Raw genomic sequence first — 16,887 nt, 5'->3', positions numbered from 1 at the left:
TGTTACAGGAGCTGAGGTCGCACCGGAGCCGGGGGTGTCACCGGAGCCGGGGTCGCACCGGAGCCAGGCGTGTCACAGGAACCGGGGGTGTCACAGGAGCCGGCGGTCCCACAGGAACCGGGGGTTGCACCGGAACCGGGGGTCCCAGCAGAGCCGGAGGTCCCAGCGGAACCGGAGGTCCCGGCGGAGCCCGGGGTGTCACAGGAACCGGCGGTCCCAGCGGAGCCGGGGGTCGCACCGGAGCCGGGGGTCCCAGCAGAGCCGGCGGTCCCAGCAGAGCCGGGGGTCCCAGCGGAGCCGGGGGTCCCAGCGGAGCCGGGGGTCGCACCGGAGCCGGGGGTCCCAGCGGAGCCGGGGGTCCCATGGGTGAGCGCTGCCCGGGGACCCCGCGCACGGCCCGGCCGGGCTGCACGGGACACGGAGCGCCCGGCACGGCCGGTGCCACCGGGAGGGGTCCCCAAGGCTCGGGGGGCGCGGGCGGGGGGCGCGGGGGTCTCCGGGTGGCCGCCCTCAGCCTCGCCCTCCTCTTCCTCCGCGCAGAGGCCGAAGGCTTCGCCCCCTGCCACGCGCCCGCGCTGCAGACCAAGGTGTTCCGGTACCGGTAAGGGACGGCCCGGGGGGCGGCGGGGGACCGGGGTGGCACCGACGGGTGGCACCGAGGGGTGGCACCGCTGTCGCCGCTTTGCCCGCCAGGCTCTGGGACGTGAACCAGCGGTCGCTGTACCTGCGCGGTGACCAGCTGGTGGCCGGGCACCTGCAGGGCGCCAACGCCGCGCTGGAAGGTGACGCGGGGACACGCGCGGGGACACGCGCGGCGACACGCGCGGCGACACGCGCTGAGGGTCCCCGTGTCACCCGCAGAGAAGGTGTTCTGGGTGCCCAACCGCGCCCTGGAGCCCGCCCGGCTGCCGGTGATCCTGGGCATCCGGCACGGCTCCCGCTGCCTGCGCACCGAGCGCGGCCCCGCCGGAGAGCCGCGGCTGCGGCTGCAGGTGGGGACAGCGGGGACAGCGGGGACAGAGAGGGGACAGCGGGACAGAGGGGACAGCGGGGACAGAGAGGGGACAGCGGGGACAGCGGGACAGAGGGGACAGAGAGGGGACAGCGGGACAGAGGGGACAGCGGGGACAGAGAGGGGACAGCGGGGACAGCGGGGACAGAGAGGGGACAGCGGGACAGAGGGGACAGCGGGACAGAGAGGGGACAGCGGGGACAGCGGGACAGAGGGGACAGCGAGGGGACAGCGGGACAGAGAGGGGACAGCGGGACAGAGAGGGGACAGCGGGGACAGCGGGACAGAGGGGACAGCGAGGGGACAGCGGGGACAGAGAGGGGACAGCAGGGACAGAGAGGGGACACTGGAGGGAGGGGGATGGGGACACCAAGGCTATGGGGACACCATGGGGACACCACCAAGGGGATGGTGATGAGGATGGGGACAAAAAAGTTTTGGGGATGGGACGCCCTGGGGAGGGGACACCTGGGGACACGCGGACCTCAGGGGTGGGACATTGTGGGGTGGGGACACGGGGACTGTGTGGATGAGGACACGGGGACATCAGGGATGGGGACACGGGGACATCGGGGATGTGACATTGTGGGATGGGGACACCATGACATCAGGGATGGGGACACGGGGACATCAGGGGTCGGACACTGCTGGGTGGGGACACCAGGACCTCAGGGATGGGGACATGGGGACCTCGGGGATGGGACATTGTGGGGTGGGGACACGGGGACATCAGGGATGGGGACACGGGGACCTCAGGACACGGGGACACTGCTGGGTGGGGACACTGCAGCACGGCCCCACACCGCCCCGCGGCGATGCCACGCGATGCCACGCGGTGCCCGCTGGCACCGGGCGCTGTCCCCGCGGGTGACACCGGGGGTGGCCCGCAGGACGTGGACATCCGGGAGCTGCCCCGCGCCGGGGACAGCGCGGCCGCCTTCACCTTCTTCCGCTCCTACCGGGACGGGCTGTGGCGCTTCGAGTCGGCCGCGCACCCCGGCTGGTTCCTGTGCACGGCCCCGCGCGGCCACCAGCCCCTGGCGCTCTGTCGCCACCGCGATGTCACCTCCCACCTGCTCGACTTCTACTTCCAGCTCTGCTGAGCGCCCCCCGCCCCCGCGCGGCGACAGCGGAGCCCAGGGTGGTGGCATCTGCCTCGGGAGGGTGGCATCTCACCCAGGGTGGTGGCATCTTCCTGGGGAGGGTGGCATAGCCCCCATGAAGGTGACATCCTCACCCCAGGGTGGTGACATCTTCCTCGGGAGGGTGGCATCTCACCCAGGGTGGTGGCATCTGCCTCGGGAGGGTGGCATCTCACCCAGGGTGGTGACATCTTCCCGGGGAGGGTGGCACAGCCCCCAGGGTGGTGGCATCTTCCTGGGGAGGGTGGCATAGCCCCCAGGAAGGTGACATCCTCATCCCAGGGTGGTGGCATCTTCCTGGAGAGGGTGACATAGCCCCCAGGGTGGTGGCATCTTCCCGAGGAGGGTGGCATAGCCCCCAGGGTGGTGGCATCCTCCTCCGGAGGGTGGCATAGCCCCCAGGGTGGTGGCATCTTCTCGAGGAGGGTGGCATAGCCCCCAGGGTGGTGGCATCTTCCTGGGGAGGGTGGCATCCTCACCCCAGGGTGGTGGCATCTTCCTGGGCAGGTGCCATCTCACCCAGGAAAGTGACATCCTCATCCCAGGGTGGTGGCATCACCCTGGAGAGGGTGGCATCCCCCCCAGGATAGTGACATCCTCATCCCGAGGATGGTGACATCTTCCCGAGGAGGGTGGCATCCTCATCCCAGGGTGGTGGCACCTTCCCGGGGAGGGTGGCATCTCCCCCAGTGTGGTGACATCCTCACCCAGGGATGGTGACATCCCCCTGGGGAGGTGCCACCCCCCCCCCCTCCCCAGGATGGCGACATCCTCCCCCAGGGCTGGTGACATCCTTGCTCCTCGGCGACATCTTCCCCAGCACGGTGACATCCGTCCGGGGTTGTGCCATCCCCCCTTCCCCGGGGGGTGCCACCCCCTTGGCGACAGCGACATCCCTCCCTGGGGGCGGTGCCACCCCCGCGGGGCGGTGCCATCCCCCTGGGGACAGCGACATCCCCCTGGGGACGGCGACATCCCCCTGGGGACAGCGACATCCCCCTGGGGACAGCGACATCCTCACCGGAGCGCGAATAAAGAGATGCCGAGGCCACGCGGTGTCCGAGCGTGCGTGGCACACGGGTGGCACACGGGTGGCACACGGGTGGCACAGGGGTGGCACAGGGGTGGCACAGGGGTGGCACGGAGGGCACAGGGCGGGGCTGGTGGCCCCGCGGGATGTGTCACCGCGGCGCAGGGGTGGCCGCTCTTGCGCCACCCGCGCGATGGGGACAGAACGGGACATCCCCGGGCGGGGGTGACGCGGCCCCTTCCCGGATCCCGCCCGGGGACAGAGGGTGGCACCGCGGGCACACGGGGCACACGCGACACGGGGGACACGCGGGACAGCGCGGGGACACGGGGGACAGCGAGTGGGGGGCAGCAGGGACAGGAAACGGTGGCATTTTGGGGACAGGGCACATGGCATTTTGGGGACGACAGGGGCAGGTGGCATTTGGGGACAGGGAATAAGGGACAATGGGGACAGGGCAGGTGGCATTTGGGGACAGGGAATAAGGGACAATGGGGACAGGAGAGGTGACATTTGGGGACAGGGAATAAGGGACAATGGGGACGGGGAGGTGGCATTTGGGGACAGGGAATAAGGGACAACAGGGACAGGAGAGGTGACATTTGGGGACAGGGCACATGGCATTTGGGGACAGGGAATAAGGGACAAAGGGGACAGGGAATAAGGGACAATGGGGATGGGGAAGGTGACATTTGGGGACAGGGAATAAGGGACAATGGGGACGGGGAGGTGGCATTTGGGGACAGGGAATGAGGGACAATGAGGACAGGGGAGGTGGCATTTGGGGACAAGGAATAAGGGACGATGGGGACAGGGAAGGTGGCATTTGGGGACAGGGAATAAGGGACAATGGGGACGGGGAGGTGGCATTTGGGGACAGGGAATGGGGGACAATGGGGACAAGGAATAAGGGACAATGAGGACAGGGGAGGTGGCATTTGGGGACAGGGAATAAGGGACAATGGGGACAGGGCACATGGCATTTGGGGACAAGGAATAAGGGACGATGGGGACAGGGAAGGTGGCATTTGGGGACAGGGAATAAGGGACAATGGGGACAGGAGAGGTGACATTTGGGGACAGGGCACATGGCATTTGGGGACAGGGAATAAGGGACAAAGGGGACAAGGAATAAGGGACAATGGGGACAGGGAATAAGGTGACATTTGGGGACAGGGAATAAGGGACAATGAGGACAGGAGAGGTGACATTTGGGGACAGGGCACATGGCATTTGGGGACAGGGAATAAGGGACAAAGGGGACAAGGAATAAGGGACAATGGGGACAGGGAATAAGGTGGCATTTGGGGACAGGGAATAAGAGACAATGAGGACAGGGGAGGTGGCATTTGGGGACAGGGAATGAGGGACAATGAGGACAGGGAAGGTGGCATTTGGGGACAGGGAATAAGAGACAATGAGGACAGGGGAGGTGGCATTTGGGGACAGGGAATAAGAGACAATGAGGACAGGAGAGGTGACATTTGGGGACAAGGAATAAGGGACGATGGGGACAGGGAAGGTGGCATTTGGGGACAGGGAATAAGGGACAATGGGGACGGGGAGGTGGCATTTGGGGACAGGCCGCCATGGGGACAGGGCACACAGGCCCTTGGGGACAAGGGACACTGGGGACAGCGCTCACAGCACCTCGGGGACAGCGCTCATGGTGACAACGGTGACAAGGTGGTGGCACCACAGGGACCTGGCGCACGGTGCCACGGCGCAGGGGACACTGCGGGGACAGGCCTGGCACAGGGGACATCCCCGCCACGGTGACCGCGGGCATCACTGGGGACGCTGGCAGCGGGTGGCATTTCGCCACCGCCCGGTGTCACTGTCACCGTCACCCGCCCCGCCAGGTACCGGGGCCGCTCTGTCCCCGCCCCGCCCGGCCCTATAAAGCCACTGTCACCCGGGAGGTGACACACCCGCAGGTGCCACCAGGGACGGGGACAAGCTCGGGGACAATCCTGCCCGGAGGTGCCACCTGTGCCAGGCCCGGCCATGTCGCGCGCGTCCAGAGCTGCCCTCAGGTGAGCGGGGACAGCGCGGGGACAGCGCGGGGACAGCGCGGGAGTGCCACCTCCCCCCCGCCGCCCCCGGTGTCACCTGCCCTGACCCCTCTGTCCCCACAGAGGGACATCCCGGGGACACCCCCCGGGGGTGGCGGCGGGCGGCGGGGACACGGCCGAGGGTGTCATCGACCCCGACATGGTGGCCTTGTTCGAGGACTTCCTGGGGAAAGGTGGGCGCAGGTGTCCCCGTGTCCCTGTCCCCGTGTCCCCATGTCCCCCTGTCCCCGTGTCCCCATGTCCCTGTCCCTGTGTCCCTGTCCCCGTGTCCCTGTCCCCGTGTCCCCGTGTCCCCCTGTCCCCGTGTCCCCATGTCCCTGTCCCCGTGTCCCTGTCCCCATGTCCCTGTGTCCCTGTCCCTGTGTCCCTGTCCCTGTGTCCCTGTGTCCCTGTCCCCGTGTCCCTGTCCCCGTGTCCCTGTCCCCGTGTCCCCATGTCCCTGTCCCTGTGTCCCTGTCCCTGTGTCCCTGTCCCCATGTCCCTGTGTCCCTGTCCCTGTGTCCCTGCCCCTGTGTCCCTGTGTCCCTGTCCCTGTGTCCCTGTCCCTATGTCCCTGTCCCTGTGTCCCTGTCCCCATGTCCCTGTGTCCCTGTGTCCCTGTCCCTGTGTCCCTGTCCCTGTGTCCCTGCCCCTGTGTCCCTGTGTCCCTGTCCCTGTGTCCCTGTCCCCGTGTCCCTGTCCCCATGTCCCTGTGTCCCTGTCCCTGTGTCCCTGTCCCTGTGTCCCTGTCCCCATGTCCCCGTGTCCCCGTGTCCCTGTCTCTGTGTCCCCATGTTCGTGTCCCCATGTCCCCTGTGCCCATCCCTGCCCCAAATGTCCCCATGTCCCCTCTCCCCACGTCCCATGTGCCATGTCCCCCCGGTGTCCCATGTCCCCATATCCATATGTCCCCATGTCCATATGCCCCATGTGCCCATGTCCCATGTGCCACGTCCCCCCGGTGTCCCTTGTCCCCATGTCCCGCCTGTCCATCCCCATGTCCCCATGTCCCCATGTCCCCATGTGCCATGTCCCCCCGGTGTCCCTTGTCCCCATGTCCCATGTCCCATGTCCCCATGTCCCCATGTCCCATGTGCCATGTCCCTTGTCCCCATGTCCCATGTGCCATGTCCCCCCGGTGTCCCATGTCCCCATATCCCGTGTGCCATGTCCCCCCGGTGTCCCTTGTCCCATATCCCGTGTGCCATGTCCCCCCGGTGTCCCTTGTCCCCATGTCCCATGTCCCATGTCCCCATGTCCCCATGTCCCATGTGCCATGTCCCCCTGGTGTCCCATGTCCCCATGTCCCATGTGCCACGTCCCCCCGGTGTCCCTTGTCCCATGTCCCGTGTGCCACGTCCCCCCGGTGTCCCTTGTCCCATGTCCCGTGTGCCATGTCCCCCCGGTGTCCCTTGTCCCCATGTGCCATGTCCCATGTCCCCATGTCCCCATGTCCCATGTGCCATGTCCCTTGTCCCCATGTCCCATGTCCCATGTGCCACGTCCCCCCGGTGTCCCTTGTCCCATGTGCCATGTCCCATCTGTCCATCCCCATGTCCCCATGTCCCGTGTGCCACGTCCCCCCGGTGTCCCTTGTCCCCATGTCCCGTGTGCCACGTCCCCCCGGTGTCCCTTGTCCCCAGAGCTGACGGTGGCCTCCGGGGGGTCGCGGCCGGTGGCCCAGCCGTACCATTACGTGCTGAGGGACACGGAGCAGCAGGGGCTGTGCCTGCGCCACGGCCACCTGGTGGCCACCAGCCTGCAGGGGGCCAACGCCGCCCTGGAAGGTGGGTGACACTGAGGGGACAGCAGTGACAGCCGTGGGTGACACCGGGGACAGCGGTGACAGCCGTGGGTGACACCGGGGACAGCGGTGACAGTCCGTGGGTGACACCGGGGACAGCGGTGACAGCTGTGGGTGACACCGGGGACAGCAGTGACAGCCGTGGGTGACACCCGGGGACAGCGGTGACAGCTGTGGGTGACACTGTCCGTGGGTGACAATCCGTGGGTGACACTGAGGGGACAGCGGTGACAGCCGTGGGTGACACCAGCGGACAGCGGTGACAATCCACGGGTGACACCGGGGACAGCAGTGACAGCCGTGGGTGACACCAGGGGACAGCGGTGACAATCCGTGGGTGACACTGAGGGGACAGCGGTGACAGCTGTGGGTGACACTGAGAGGACAGCGGTGACAATCCGTGGGTGCCACTGCCCGTGGGTGCCACTCCCCGGGTGCCACTCCTCGGGTGCCAGTGCCCCGGGTGTCCCTCCGGGGTGACCCTGGTGACAATCCGTGGGTGACACTGCCCATGGGTGACACTTCCATGGGTGCCACTCCCGGGTGTCCCTCCGGGGTGACCCTGGTGACAATCCGTGGGTGCCACTCCCCGGGTGCCACTGCCCGGGTGTCCCTCCGGGGTGACCCTGGTGACAATCCGTGGGTGCCACTCCCCGGGTGCCACTGCCCGGGTGTCCCTCCGGGGTGACCCTGGTGGCACCGCCGTGTCCCGCAGAGCCCATCAGCGTTGTCCCCAACCGGCACCTGGAGCGCCGGCGCTGTCCCCTCATCGTTGGCATCCGCGGTGGCACCCGGGCACTGTCCTGTGGCACCGGCCCCGAGCCCCGGCTGAGCCTGGAGGTGGCACAGGGGACACAGGGGGGGACAGGGGACATTGGGTGGCACAGGGGACATGGGGTGGCACAGGGGGCATGGGGTGGCACAGGGGACACGGGGTGGCACAGGGGACATGGGGTGGCACAGGGGACAGGGGGTGGCACAGGGGACAGAGGGTGGCACAGGGGACACAGGGTGGCACAGGGGACAATGGGGGACAGGGGGTGACACAGCAGACAGCAGGGGACAGAGGGTGGCACAGGGGACATGGGGTGGCACAGGGGGCAGAGGGTGGCACAGGGGACAGGGGGTGGCACAGGGGACACGGGGTGGCACAGGGGACAGGGGGTGGCACAGGGGACACGGGGGGGGACAGGGACATGGGGGTGGCACAGGGGACATTGGGTGGCACAGGGGACAGGGGGTGGCACAGGGGACACGGGGGGGGACAGGGACATGGGGGTGGCACAGGGGACACGGGGTGGCACAGGGGGCAGAGGGTGGCACAGGGGACATGGGGGTGGCACAGGGGACAGGGGGTGGCACAGGGGACACGGGGGTGGCACAGGGACATGGGGTGGCACAGGGGACACGGGGTGGCACAGGGGACATTGGGTGGCACAGGGGACACGGGGGTGGCACAGGGGACAATGGGGGTGGCACAGGGGACACGGGGTGGCACAGGGGACACGGGGGTGGCACAGGGACATGGAGGAGGATCAGCCCAAGGTGGGTCAATCCAAGGTGGGCAACTCAAGGTGGGCTGACCCACCCTGGGCTGACCCACCTTGGGTTCCTCACCTTGGGCTGACCCACCTTGGGCTGACCCACCTTGGGTTCCTCACCCTGGGCTGACCCACCTTGGGTTCCTCACCTTGGGCTGACCCACCTTGGGTTCCTCACCTTGGTCGGACCCACCTTGGGTTGCCCACCTTGGGTTGCCCACCTTGGTTGACCAACTGGAGCTGGATCAACCCGAGCTGGGTCAGCCCAAGGTGGTTCAGGCCAGGGTGGGCCAGCCCAAGGTGAGGAACCCAGGGTGAGGAACCCAAGGTGAGGAACCCAGGCTGGGTCAGCCCAAGGTGAGGACCCCAAGGTGAGGACCCCAAGGTGAGGACCCCAAGGTGGACATCCCGGGAAGGGCCATCCCGAGGTGTGGTGAGCACCCAAGGTGGGGCACCCTGAAGTGGCGTCACCCCAAAACGGGGCCACCCATGGGTGGTGGCACCTGGAAGTGGGGATTCCCCAGGGTGAGGTCACGTAATGATGGCATCACCTGGGGGTGTGGTCACCTGGGGTGTGGTCACCTGGGGGTGTGGTCACCTGGGTGCGGTCACCTGGGTGCGGTCACCTGGTGGTGTTGTCATCTGGAGGTGGGTGTTCCTTCAGGTGGGGTCACCTGGAAATTGAGTCAGTGTGGGTTCCTGGACATGGGGTCACCTGGACATAGCTTCACCTGGGCATGGGGACACCTGGGCATGGGGACACCTGGGGATGGGGACACCTGGAGGTGGGGTCACCTGGGCATGGGGTCACCTGGGCATGGGGTCACCTGGAGGTGGGGTCACCTGGGCGTGGGGTCACCTGGGCATGGGGTCACCTGGAGATGGGGACACCTGGGGATGGGGTCACCTGGACATGGGGACACCTGGGCGTGGGGTCACCTGGGCATGGGGTCACCTGGAGATGGGGACACCTGGGGATGGGGTCACCTGGACATGGGGACACCTGGGCACGGGGTCACCTGGAGGTGGGGTCACCTGCAGATGAGTGTTCCTTGAGGTGGTGTCACCTGGGCATGGGGTCACCTGGGCATGGGGACACCTGGGGATGGGGTCACCTGGAGGTGGTGTCACCTGGGCATGGGGACACCTGGGGATGGGGACACCTGGAGGTGGGGTCACCTGGGCATGGGGACACCTGGAGGTGGGGTCACCTGGAGGTGGGGTCACCTGGGCATGGGGACACCTGGAGGTGGGGTCACCTGGAGGTGGGGTCACCTGGGCATGGGGACACCTGGGGATGGGGACACCTGGAGGTCGGGTCACCTGCAGATGGGTGTTCCTCGAGGTGGTGTCACCTGGGCATCAGGTCATCTGGGCATGGGGACACCTGGGCATGGGGATACCTGGGCATGGGGATACCTGGGCATGGGGTCACCTGGGCATGGGGTCACCTGGAGATGGGGTCACCTGGAGGCGGTGCCACCTGCAGATGGGCGTTCCTCGAGGTGGCACCGCCGGGCCGCGGCTGCTCCCCGCGCCGGTGCCACCGCGGGTGCCACTATGTGGTGTCCCCTGCCCGGCAGGACGTGGGGCTGCTGGAGCTGTTCTCCGGTGACAAGGACAGGGCCACGCCCTTCACCTTCTACAAGACCTTCGGGGGCTCCACGCACACCTTCGAGGCCGCCGCCTTCCCCGGGCTCTTCCTCAGCACGGCCACGGGCCCGGGCGAGGCGCTGGCCCTGGCACCGCCCCCCGGGGCCACCGCCTTCTACCTGCGCCGCAAGTGACACCCAGGGGACATCCATGGTGGGACTTCCATGGTGGAACATCCTTCCATGGTGGGACATCCTTCCATGGTGGGACACACTTCCATGGTGGGACATCCATGGTGGGACATCCTTCCATGGTGGGACATCCTTCCATGGTGGGACATCCATGGTGCCACCATCACCGCCTTCTACCTGTGCCACAAGTGAGAGCGCCACCAGCCAGGGACGCCCGTGGTGGGACATCCATGGTGGGACATCCTTCCATGGTGGGACATCCATGGTGGGACATCCTTCCATGGTGGGACATCCTTCCATAGTGCCACCACCATCAGCTTCTACCTGCGCCACAAGTGACACCCAGGGGACGTCCATGGTGGCACCACCTTCCACCTTCCATGGTGCCACCACCATCAACTTCTACCTGCGCCTCAAGTGACGGTGATACCAGCCTGGGATGTCCATGGTGGGACATCCATGGTGCCACCACCATCAACTTCTACCTGCACCTCAAATGACAGTGCCACCAGCCAGGGATGTCCATGGTGGAACATCCATGGTGCCACCACCATCAGCTTCTACCTGCACCACAAGTGACACCCAGGGGACGTCCATGGTGGGACATCCATGGTGGGACATCCATGGTGGGACATCCTTCCATAGTGCCACCACCATCAGCTTCTACCTGCACCACAAGTGACACCCAGGGGACGTCCATGGTGGGACATCCATGGTGGGACATCCGTGGTGCCACCATCACCACCTTCTACCTGTGCCGCAAGTGACAGTGCCACCAGCCAGGGGACATCCATGGTGGGATATCCGTGGTGGGACATCCATGGTGGGACACCCTTCAATGGTGGAACATCCATGGTGGGACATCCATGGTGGGACATCCATGGTGGGACATCCATAGTGGGACATCCATGGTGGGACATCCATGGTGGGACATCCATGGTTGGACATCCATGGTGGGACATCCATGGTGGGACATCCATGGGTTGGGAACATCATGGTGGGATATCCATGGTGGGACATCCATGGTGGGACATCCATGGTGGGACATCCATGGTGAGATATCCATGGTGGGACATCCATGGTGGGACATCCATGGTTGGACATCCATGGTTGGACATCCATGGTGGGACATCCTTGGGGGACATCCATGGTTGGGGACATCCATGGGTTGGGGACATCCATGGTGGGACATCCATGGTGGGATATCCATGGTGGACATCCATGGTGGGACACCCTTCCATGGTGGGACATCCATGGTGGGACATCCATAGTGGGACATCCATGGGTTGGGGACATCCATGGTTGGACATCCATGGTGGGACATCCATGGGTTGGGAACATCATGGTGGGATATCCATGGTGGGACATCCATGGGTTGGGGACATCCATGGGTTGGGAACATCATGGTGGGATATCCATGGTGGGACATCCATGGTGGGACATCCATAGTGGGACATCCATGGTGGGACATCCATGGGTTGGGAACATCATGGTGGGATATCCATGGTGGGACATCCATGGGTTGGGGACATCCATGGGTTGGGAACATCATGGTGGGATATCCATGGTGGGACATCCATGGTTGGACATCCATGGTGGGACATCCATGGGTTGGGAACATCATGGTGGGACATCCATAGTAGGACATCCATAGTGGGACATCCATGGTGAGATATCCATGGTGGGACATCCATGGTGGGACATCCATGGTGGGACATCCATGGTGGGACATCCACGGTTGGGGACATCCGCGGTTGGGGCCACCGAGGCGGGGCCACCGTGGGCCACCGGGGCTGCTGGCCCTGCCTGGCAATAAAGCGCCACCTGCTGCTGTCACCTCGTGCCTGTGACCTGGGGGGACGGGAGGGGCCACGGCGGGGCCAGGACCCCCTTTTGGGGTCAGAGCTCCCCTTTTTGGGGTCAGAATCCTCCTTTTGGGGTCAGAACTTTTTGGGGCACTCAGGACCCTCTTTATGGGGTCAGAACCCCCCTTTTGGGGTCAGAACTTCCCTTTTGGGGTCAGAACCCCCTTTTGGGGTCAGAACTTCCCTTTTAGGATCAGCACCCCCTTTTGGGGTCAGAACCCCCTTTTGGGGTCAGAACCCCCTTTTTAGGATCAGAACCCTCTTTTTGGGGTCAGAATACCACTTTTAGGATCAGGACCCCCCCTTTTGGGGTCAGAATCCCCCTTTTAGGATCAGAACATTTTTGGGGCACTCAGGACCCTCTTTATTGGGTCAGGACCCCCCTTTTGGGGTCAGAGCCCTCTTTTTAGGGTCAGAACCCCCTTTTAGGATCAGAACCCCCCTTTTGGGGTCAGAGCTCCCCTTTTAGGATCAGAACCCTTTTTGGGGTCAAAATTCCCTTTTAGGATCAGAATGTCCCTTTTAGGGTCAAAACCCCCTTTTGGGGTCAGAAGCCACTTTTTAGGGTCAGAACCCCCATTTGGGGTCAGAACCCCCCTTTTGGGGTCAGAACCCTCTTTTTAGGGTCACAACCCTCCTTTTGGGGCACTCAGGACCCTCTTTATAGGGTCAGGACCCTCCATTTAGGGTCAGAACCCCCTTTTGGGGTCAGAACCCCCTTTTAGGATCAGAACCCCCCTTTTGGGGTCAGAACCCCCCTTTTGGGGTGCTCAGGACCCTCTTTTTAGGATCAGACCTCCCCTTTTAGGGTCAGAATACTCCGTTTTGGGGTCAGAACCCCCCTTTTGGGCTCAGAACCCCTCTTTTTGGGGTCAGAATCCACTTTTAGGATCAGAACCCCCCTTTTGGGGTCAGAATCGTCTTTTTAGGGTCAGAACCCCCTTTTTGGGGTCAGATCCCCCCTTTTTAGGATCAGAACCCCCCTTTTGGGGTCAGAATCGTCTTTTTAGGGTCAGAACCCCCTTTTTGGGGTCAGATCCCCCCTTTTTAGGGTCAGAACCCTCTTTTTGGGGTCAGATCCCCCCTTTTGGGGTCGAATCCCCCCTTTTGGGGTCGAATCCCCCTTTTTAGGGCGCTCAGGCCCCGCCCCTTCCCCTCCACAAGGGGCGTGACCTCACCCTGATTGACACCACCCCGCTCAGAGGGGCGTGGCCTCACCCTGATGGGCGTGGCCTGACCCTATGGGCGCGCCCCACATGCTAATGACCCGACATCGCCCCACCCTTTTATGGGCGTGGCCGCGCAGACCACGCCCCCCCGCTCGGCGCTGCCGGTAAGGGAAGGGGGGGAGGGGAGGGGAGGGGGCGGCCCCGGGGGGGTCCCCAAAGCCCGGGGGGGGTTTTGGGGTCCCCCAAACGCCCCCCAAGCGTCCCCGACACCCCCCGGGACCCCCCAAAACCGGGGGGGGGCCCCCCCAAAGCTCAGGGGAACCCCAAAAACTCCCGGCCCCGCCCCCAGAACCTTTGCCCCCTCCACCCCCAAATTTTGGGGTCCCCCGACTCTTTTGGGGTCCCCCGGAATTTTTGGGGTCCCCTCGACCCTTTTTGGGTCCCCCCCCTAAACTTTGGGGTCCCCCCCCCGGGCTCTGCGGGTCCCTTTTGGGGTCCCCCGGAACTTTTGGGGTCCCCCTGGAACGCCCAATGTTCTCTGCCCCCCCCCTTTTTTTGGGGTCCCCCCTCAATTTTGGGGGTCCCCCGGAATTTTTGGGGTCACCTCGACCCTTTTGGGTCCCCCCCCTAAACTTTGGGGTCCCCCCCCCCCGGGGTCTGGGGTCACTTTTGGGGTCTCCCATCAATTTTGGGGTCCCCCCATAAGTTTTGGGGACCTCGGGAGTTTTTTTGGGGGGTCCCGGGGGAATTTTTGGGGTCCCGGGTGGATTTTTTTGGGGTCTCGGGAGTTTTTTGGGGGGGTCTCAGGAGGATTTTGGGGTCCCGGGTGGATTTTTTGTTTTCCCGGGAGTTTTTTTGGGGTTCCCGGGAGTTTTTTTTGTCTTCCCGGGAGTTTTTTTGCTTTCCCGGGTGGATTTTTGGGGTTCCCGGGAGTTTTTTTGGGGTTCCCGGGTGGATTTTTTGTTTTCCCGGCAGTTTATTTGGGTTCCCGGGTGGATTTTTGGGATCCCCGGGTGGATTTTTTGTTTCCCCGGGTGGGATTTTTTGGGGTTCCCGGGAGTTTTGTTTTCCCGGGAGTTTTTTTTGGGGTTCCCGGGTGGGATTTTTGGGATCCCGGGTGGATTTTTGGGTTCCCGGGTGGGATTTTTGGGGTTCCCGGGTGGATTTTTTTGGGGTTCCCGGGTGGGATTTTTGGGGTTCCCGGGTGGATTTTTTGGGGTTCCCGGGTGGATTTTTGGGATCCCCGGGTGGATTTTTTGTTTTCCCGGCAGTTTATTTGTTTTCCCGGCAGTTTTTTTGGGTTCCCGGGTGGATTTTTGGGATCCCGGGTGGGATTTTTGGGATCCCCGGGTTGATTTTTGGGGTTCCCGGGTGGATTTTTGGGGTCCCGGGTGGATTTTTGGGTTCCCGGGTGGATTTTTTGTTTTCCCGGCAGTTTTTTTGTTTTCCCGGCAGTTTATTTGGGTTCCCGGGTGGATTTTTGGGATCCCCGGTGGATTTTTGGGATCCCCGGGTGGATTTTTGGGGTCCCTCCCCCGTTTCCCGCGGCGCGGGGCGGAAGCGGCGCGGGTGACGCGGGGAGGTGGCACCGGGGGTGGCACCGGGGGGTGGCCCCGGGGGTGGCACCGGGGGTGGCACCGGGGCTGGCACCCGCCACCGCGCCCGGGCACCGGCGGCGGCCGCGGGAGACGGCGCCGGCTGCAGGTGCGGGGGGAGGGTCGGGGAGACCCCCGGAGCCCTCCCCCTCCCCCACTCCTCCCTCCCTCCCCTCACCCAGCACTCCCTCCCTCCCCTCCCCCTCCCCTCCCTCCCGTCCTCGCTCCCTTCCCTCCCCCCTTTCCTTCCCCTCCCCCCTCCATTCCTCCTTTCTCCTCCTTCCCTCGTTCCCTCTCCCCCTCCTCCCTCTCCCCTCCCCCTCCTCGCTCTCCCTCCTTCCTCCCTCCTCTCTCCCTCCATCCTCCTCTTTTCCCTCTCTCCCTCCTCCCTTTCTCCCCCTCTCTCCCTCTCCCTCCCCCTCCTCGCTCTCCTTCTCCTCTGAGCTCTTCCTCCCTCTCTTCCGCCCTTCCTCTCCTCTCCCTCCTCCTTTTCCTCTTCCTCCCTCTCTCCCTCTCCTCCTTTTCCTTCCCTCCCCCCTCCATTCCCTCTTTCTCCTCCTTCCCTCGTCCCTTCCTCCCTCCTCCTCCCCTCCCCCTCCTCGCTCTCCTTCCTCGAGCTCTCCTCCTCCTCCGCCTTCTTCTCCTCCTCCCTCCTCTTTTCTCCTCTCCGTCCCTCCTTCCTTTCCTCCCTCCCTTCCATCCTCTCCCTCCTCCTCTCCTCCCTCCTCTCCTTCCCTCGTCCTCTCTCCCTCCCTCTCTCCCTCCCCTCCCTCGTCACTCCCTCCTCTCTGCTCTCTCCTCCTCCTCCTCCTCCCCTTTTCCTCCTCCCTCCTCCCTTTTCCCTTTACCTTCCTCCTCATTCTTCCTCCTCCTCCCTTTCTCCTCCTCTCTCCTCCCTCCTCCTCTCCCTCCTCGCTCTCCTTCCTCTGAGCTCTTCCTCCTCCCTCCCTCCACCTCACCGCTGCCCTCTCCTCTCCTCCCTCCCTCCCTCTCCCTTTTCCTCTCCCTCTCCCCTTCCTCTCCCTTTCCTCCTCCCTCCCTCCCTCCCTCCTCTCTCTTCCTCCCCTCCTCCCTTCTCCTCCCTCCTCCCTCTCCTCTCCTCTCGCTTCCTCCCGCTCTCTCCTGCTCTCCCTCCTCTCTCCTCCTCCTCCCTCCCTCCCTCCCTCCCTCCTCCTCCTCCCTCTCCTTTTTCCTCCTTCTCTCGTCCCTCTCTCCCTCCCCCTCCCCTCTCCTCCTCCTCGCTTTCCTCCTCCCTCCTCCCTCTCCTCTCCCTCCCATCCTTCCCTTTTCCTTCCCCTCCCCCCCCATTCCTTCCCCTCCTCCCCTCCCTCCTCCTCCTCTCCTTCCTCCCTTCCCCCTCTCCCCTCCCCCTCTCTCCATCCCTCCCTCCCCCTCTCCCTCCCCCTCACCCTCTCTCCCCTCCCCTCTCCTTCCCCAGGCTCTCCCACGCTCCGGTCACTCCTCCGGCCACTCCGGCCACTCCGGTCACTGCTCCAGTCACTGCTCTGGTCACTCCTCGGCCACTCCGGCCACTGCTCCGGTCACTCCTCCGGCCACTGTGGAGCCGCTGCCCAAGGTCCGGCCGTAGGGAGGGTCCGGCCCTGCCCCGTGGTCACTCCTCCGGCCACTCCGGCCACTTCTCCAGCCGCTTCAGCCACTGCAGGGAGGGTCCGGCACTGACCCGTGGTCACCTCCTCCGGCCGCTTCAGCCACTGCAGGGAGGGTCCGGCACTGACCCGTGGTCACTCCTCCGGCCGCTTCAGCCACTGCAGGGAGGGTCCAGCACTGACCCGTGGTCACTCCTCCGGCCACTTCTCCAGCCGCTTCAGCCACTGCAGGGAGGGTCCAGCACTGACCCGTGGTCACTCCTCCGGCCTCCTCCGGCCACTGC

The 16,887-nt window shown here is 64.8% G+C and overlaps 3 protein-coding genes across 5 annotated transcripts in view; all 3 read left to right on the top strand.

Moving 5' to 3' along the window:
• Positions 1-169: 169 nt before the first annotated feature.
• On the top strand, positions 170-2,235 carry LOC128820190 (interleukin-36 receptor antagonist protein-like). Of its 3 annotated transcripts, none has more exons than XM_054000770.1 (4): positions 172-366; positions 541-601; positions 694-992; positions 1,903-2,235. In XM_054000770.1, exons 1-4 carry the CDS (start codon positions 363-365, stop codon positions 2,223-2,225), a joined length of 687 nt encoding a protein of 228 aa, XP_053856745.1. In that variant the 5' UTR covers positions 172-362; the 3' UTR covers positions 2,226-2,235. The 3 variants fall into 3 exon arrangements, with proteins under 3 accessions (XP_053856744.1, XP_053856745.1, XP_053856746.1); XM_054000771.1 differs by having other exon boundaries at positions 172-601; positions 694-782; positions 862-992; positions 1,903-2,195; XM_054000769.1 differs by having other exon boundaries at positions 170-601.
• A 2,884-nt stretch (positions 2,236-5,119) lies between these two features.
• Positions 5,120-11,421, top strand: LOC128820193 (interleukin-36 receptor antagonist protein-like). Its single transcript, XM_054000789.1, has 5 exons — positions 5,120-5,220; positions 5,323-5,432; positions 6,882-7,025; positions 7,758-7,882; positions 10,167-11,421. The coding sequence occupies exons 1-5, from the start codon at positions 5,192-5,194 to the stop codon at positions 10,368-10,370; spliced, it is 612 nt and encodes a 203-aa protein (XP_053856764.1). The 5' UTR covers positions 5,120-5,191; the 3' UTR covers positions 10,371-11,421.
• Positions 10,723-16,887, top strand: part of LOC128820021 (PH and SEC7 domain-containing protein 1-like) — a 20,220-nt gene continuing 14,055 nt past the window's right edge. The window contains exon 1 of the mRNA XM_054000488.1: positions 10,723-10,784. Coding sequence (XP_053856463.1) covers positions 10,723-10,784 — 62 coding nt within the window. The remainder of the gene's footprint in view (positions 10,785-16,887) is intronic.

This window comes from Vidua macroura, chromosome 28, assembly GCF_024509145.1.
Source record: "Vidua macroura isolate BioBank_ID:100142 chromosome 28, ASM2450914v1, whole genome shotgun sequence".
In the NCBI taxonomy this organism is placed as follows: Eukaryota; Metazoa; Chordata; class Aves; order Passeriformes; family Viduidae; genus Vidua; species Vidua macroura.
This window is presented reverse-complemented; position numbering and strand designations above follow the sequence as displayed.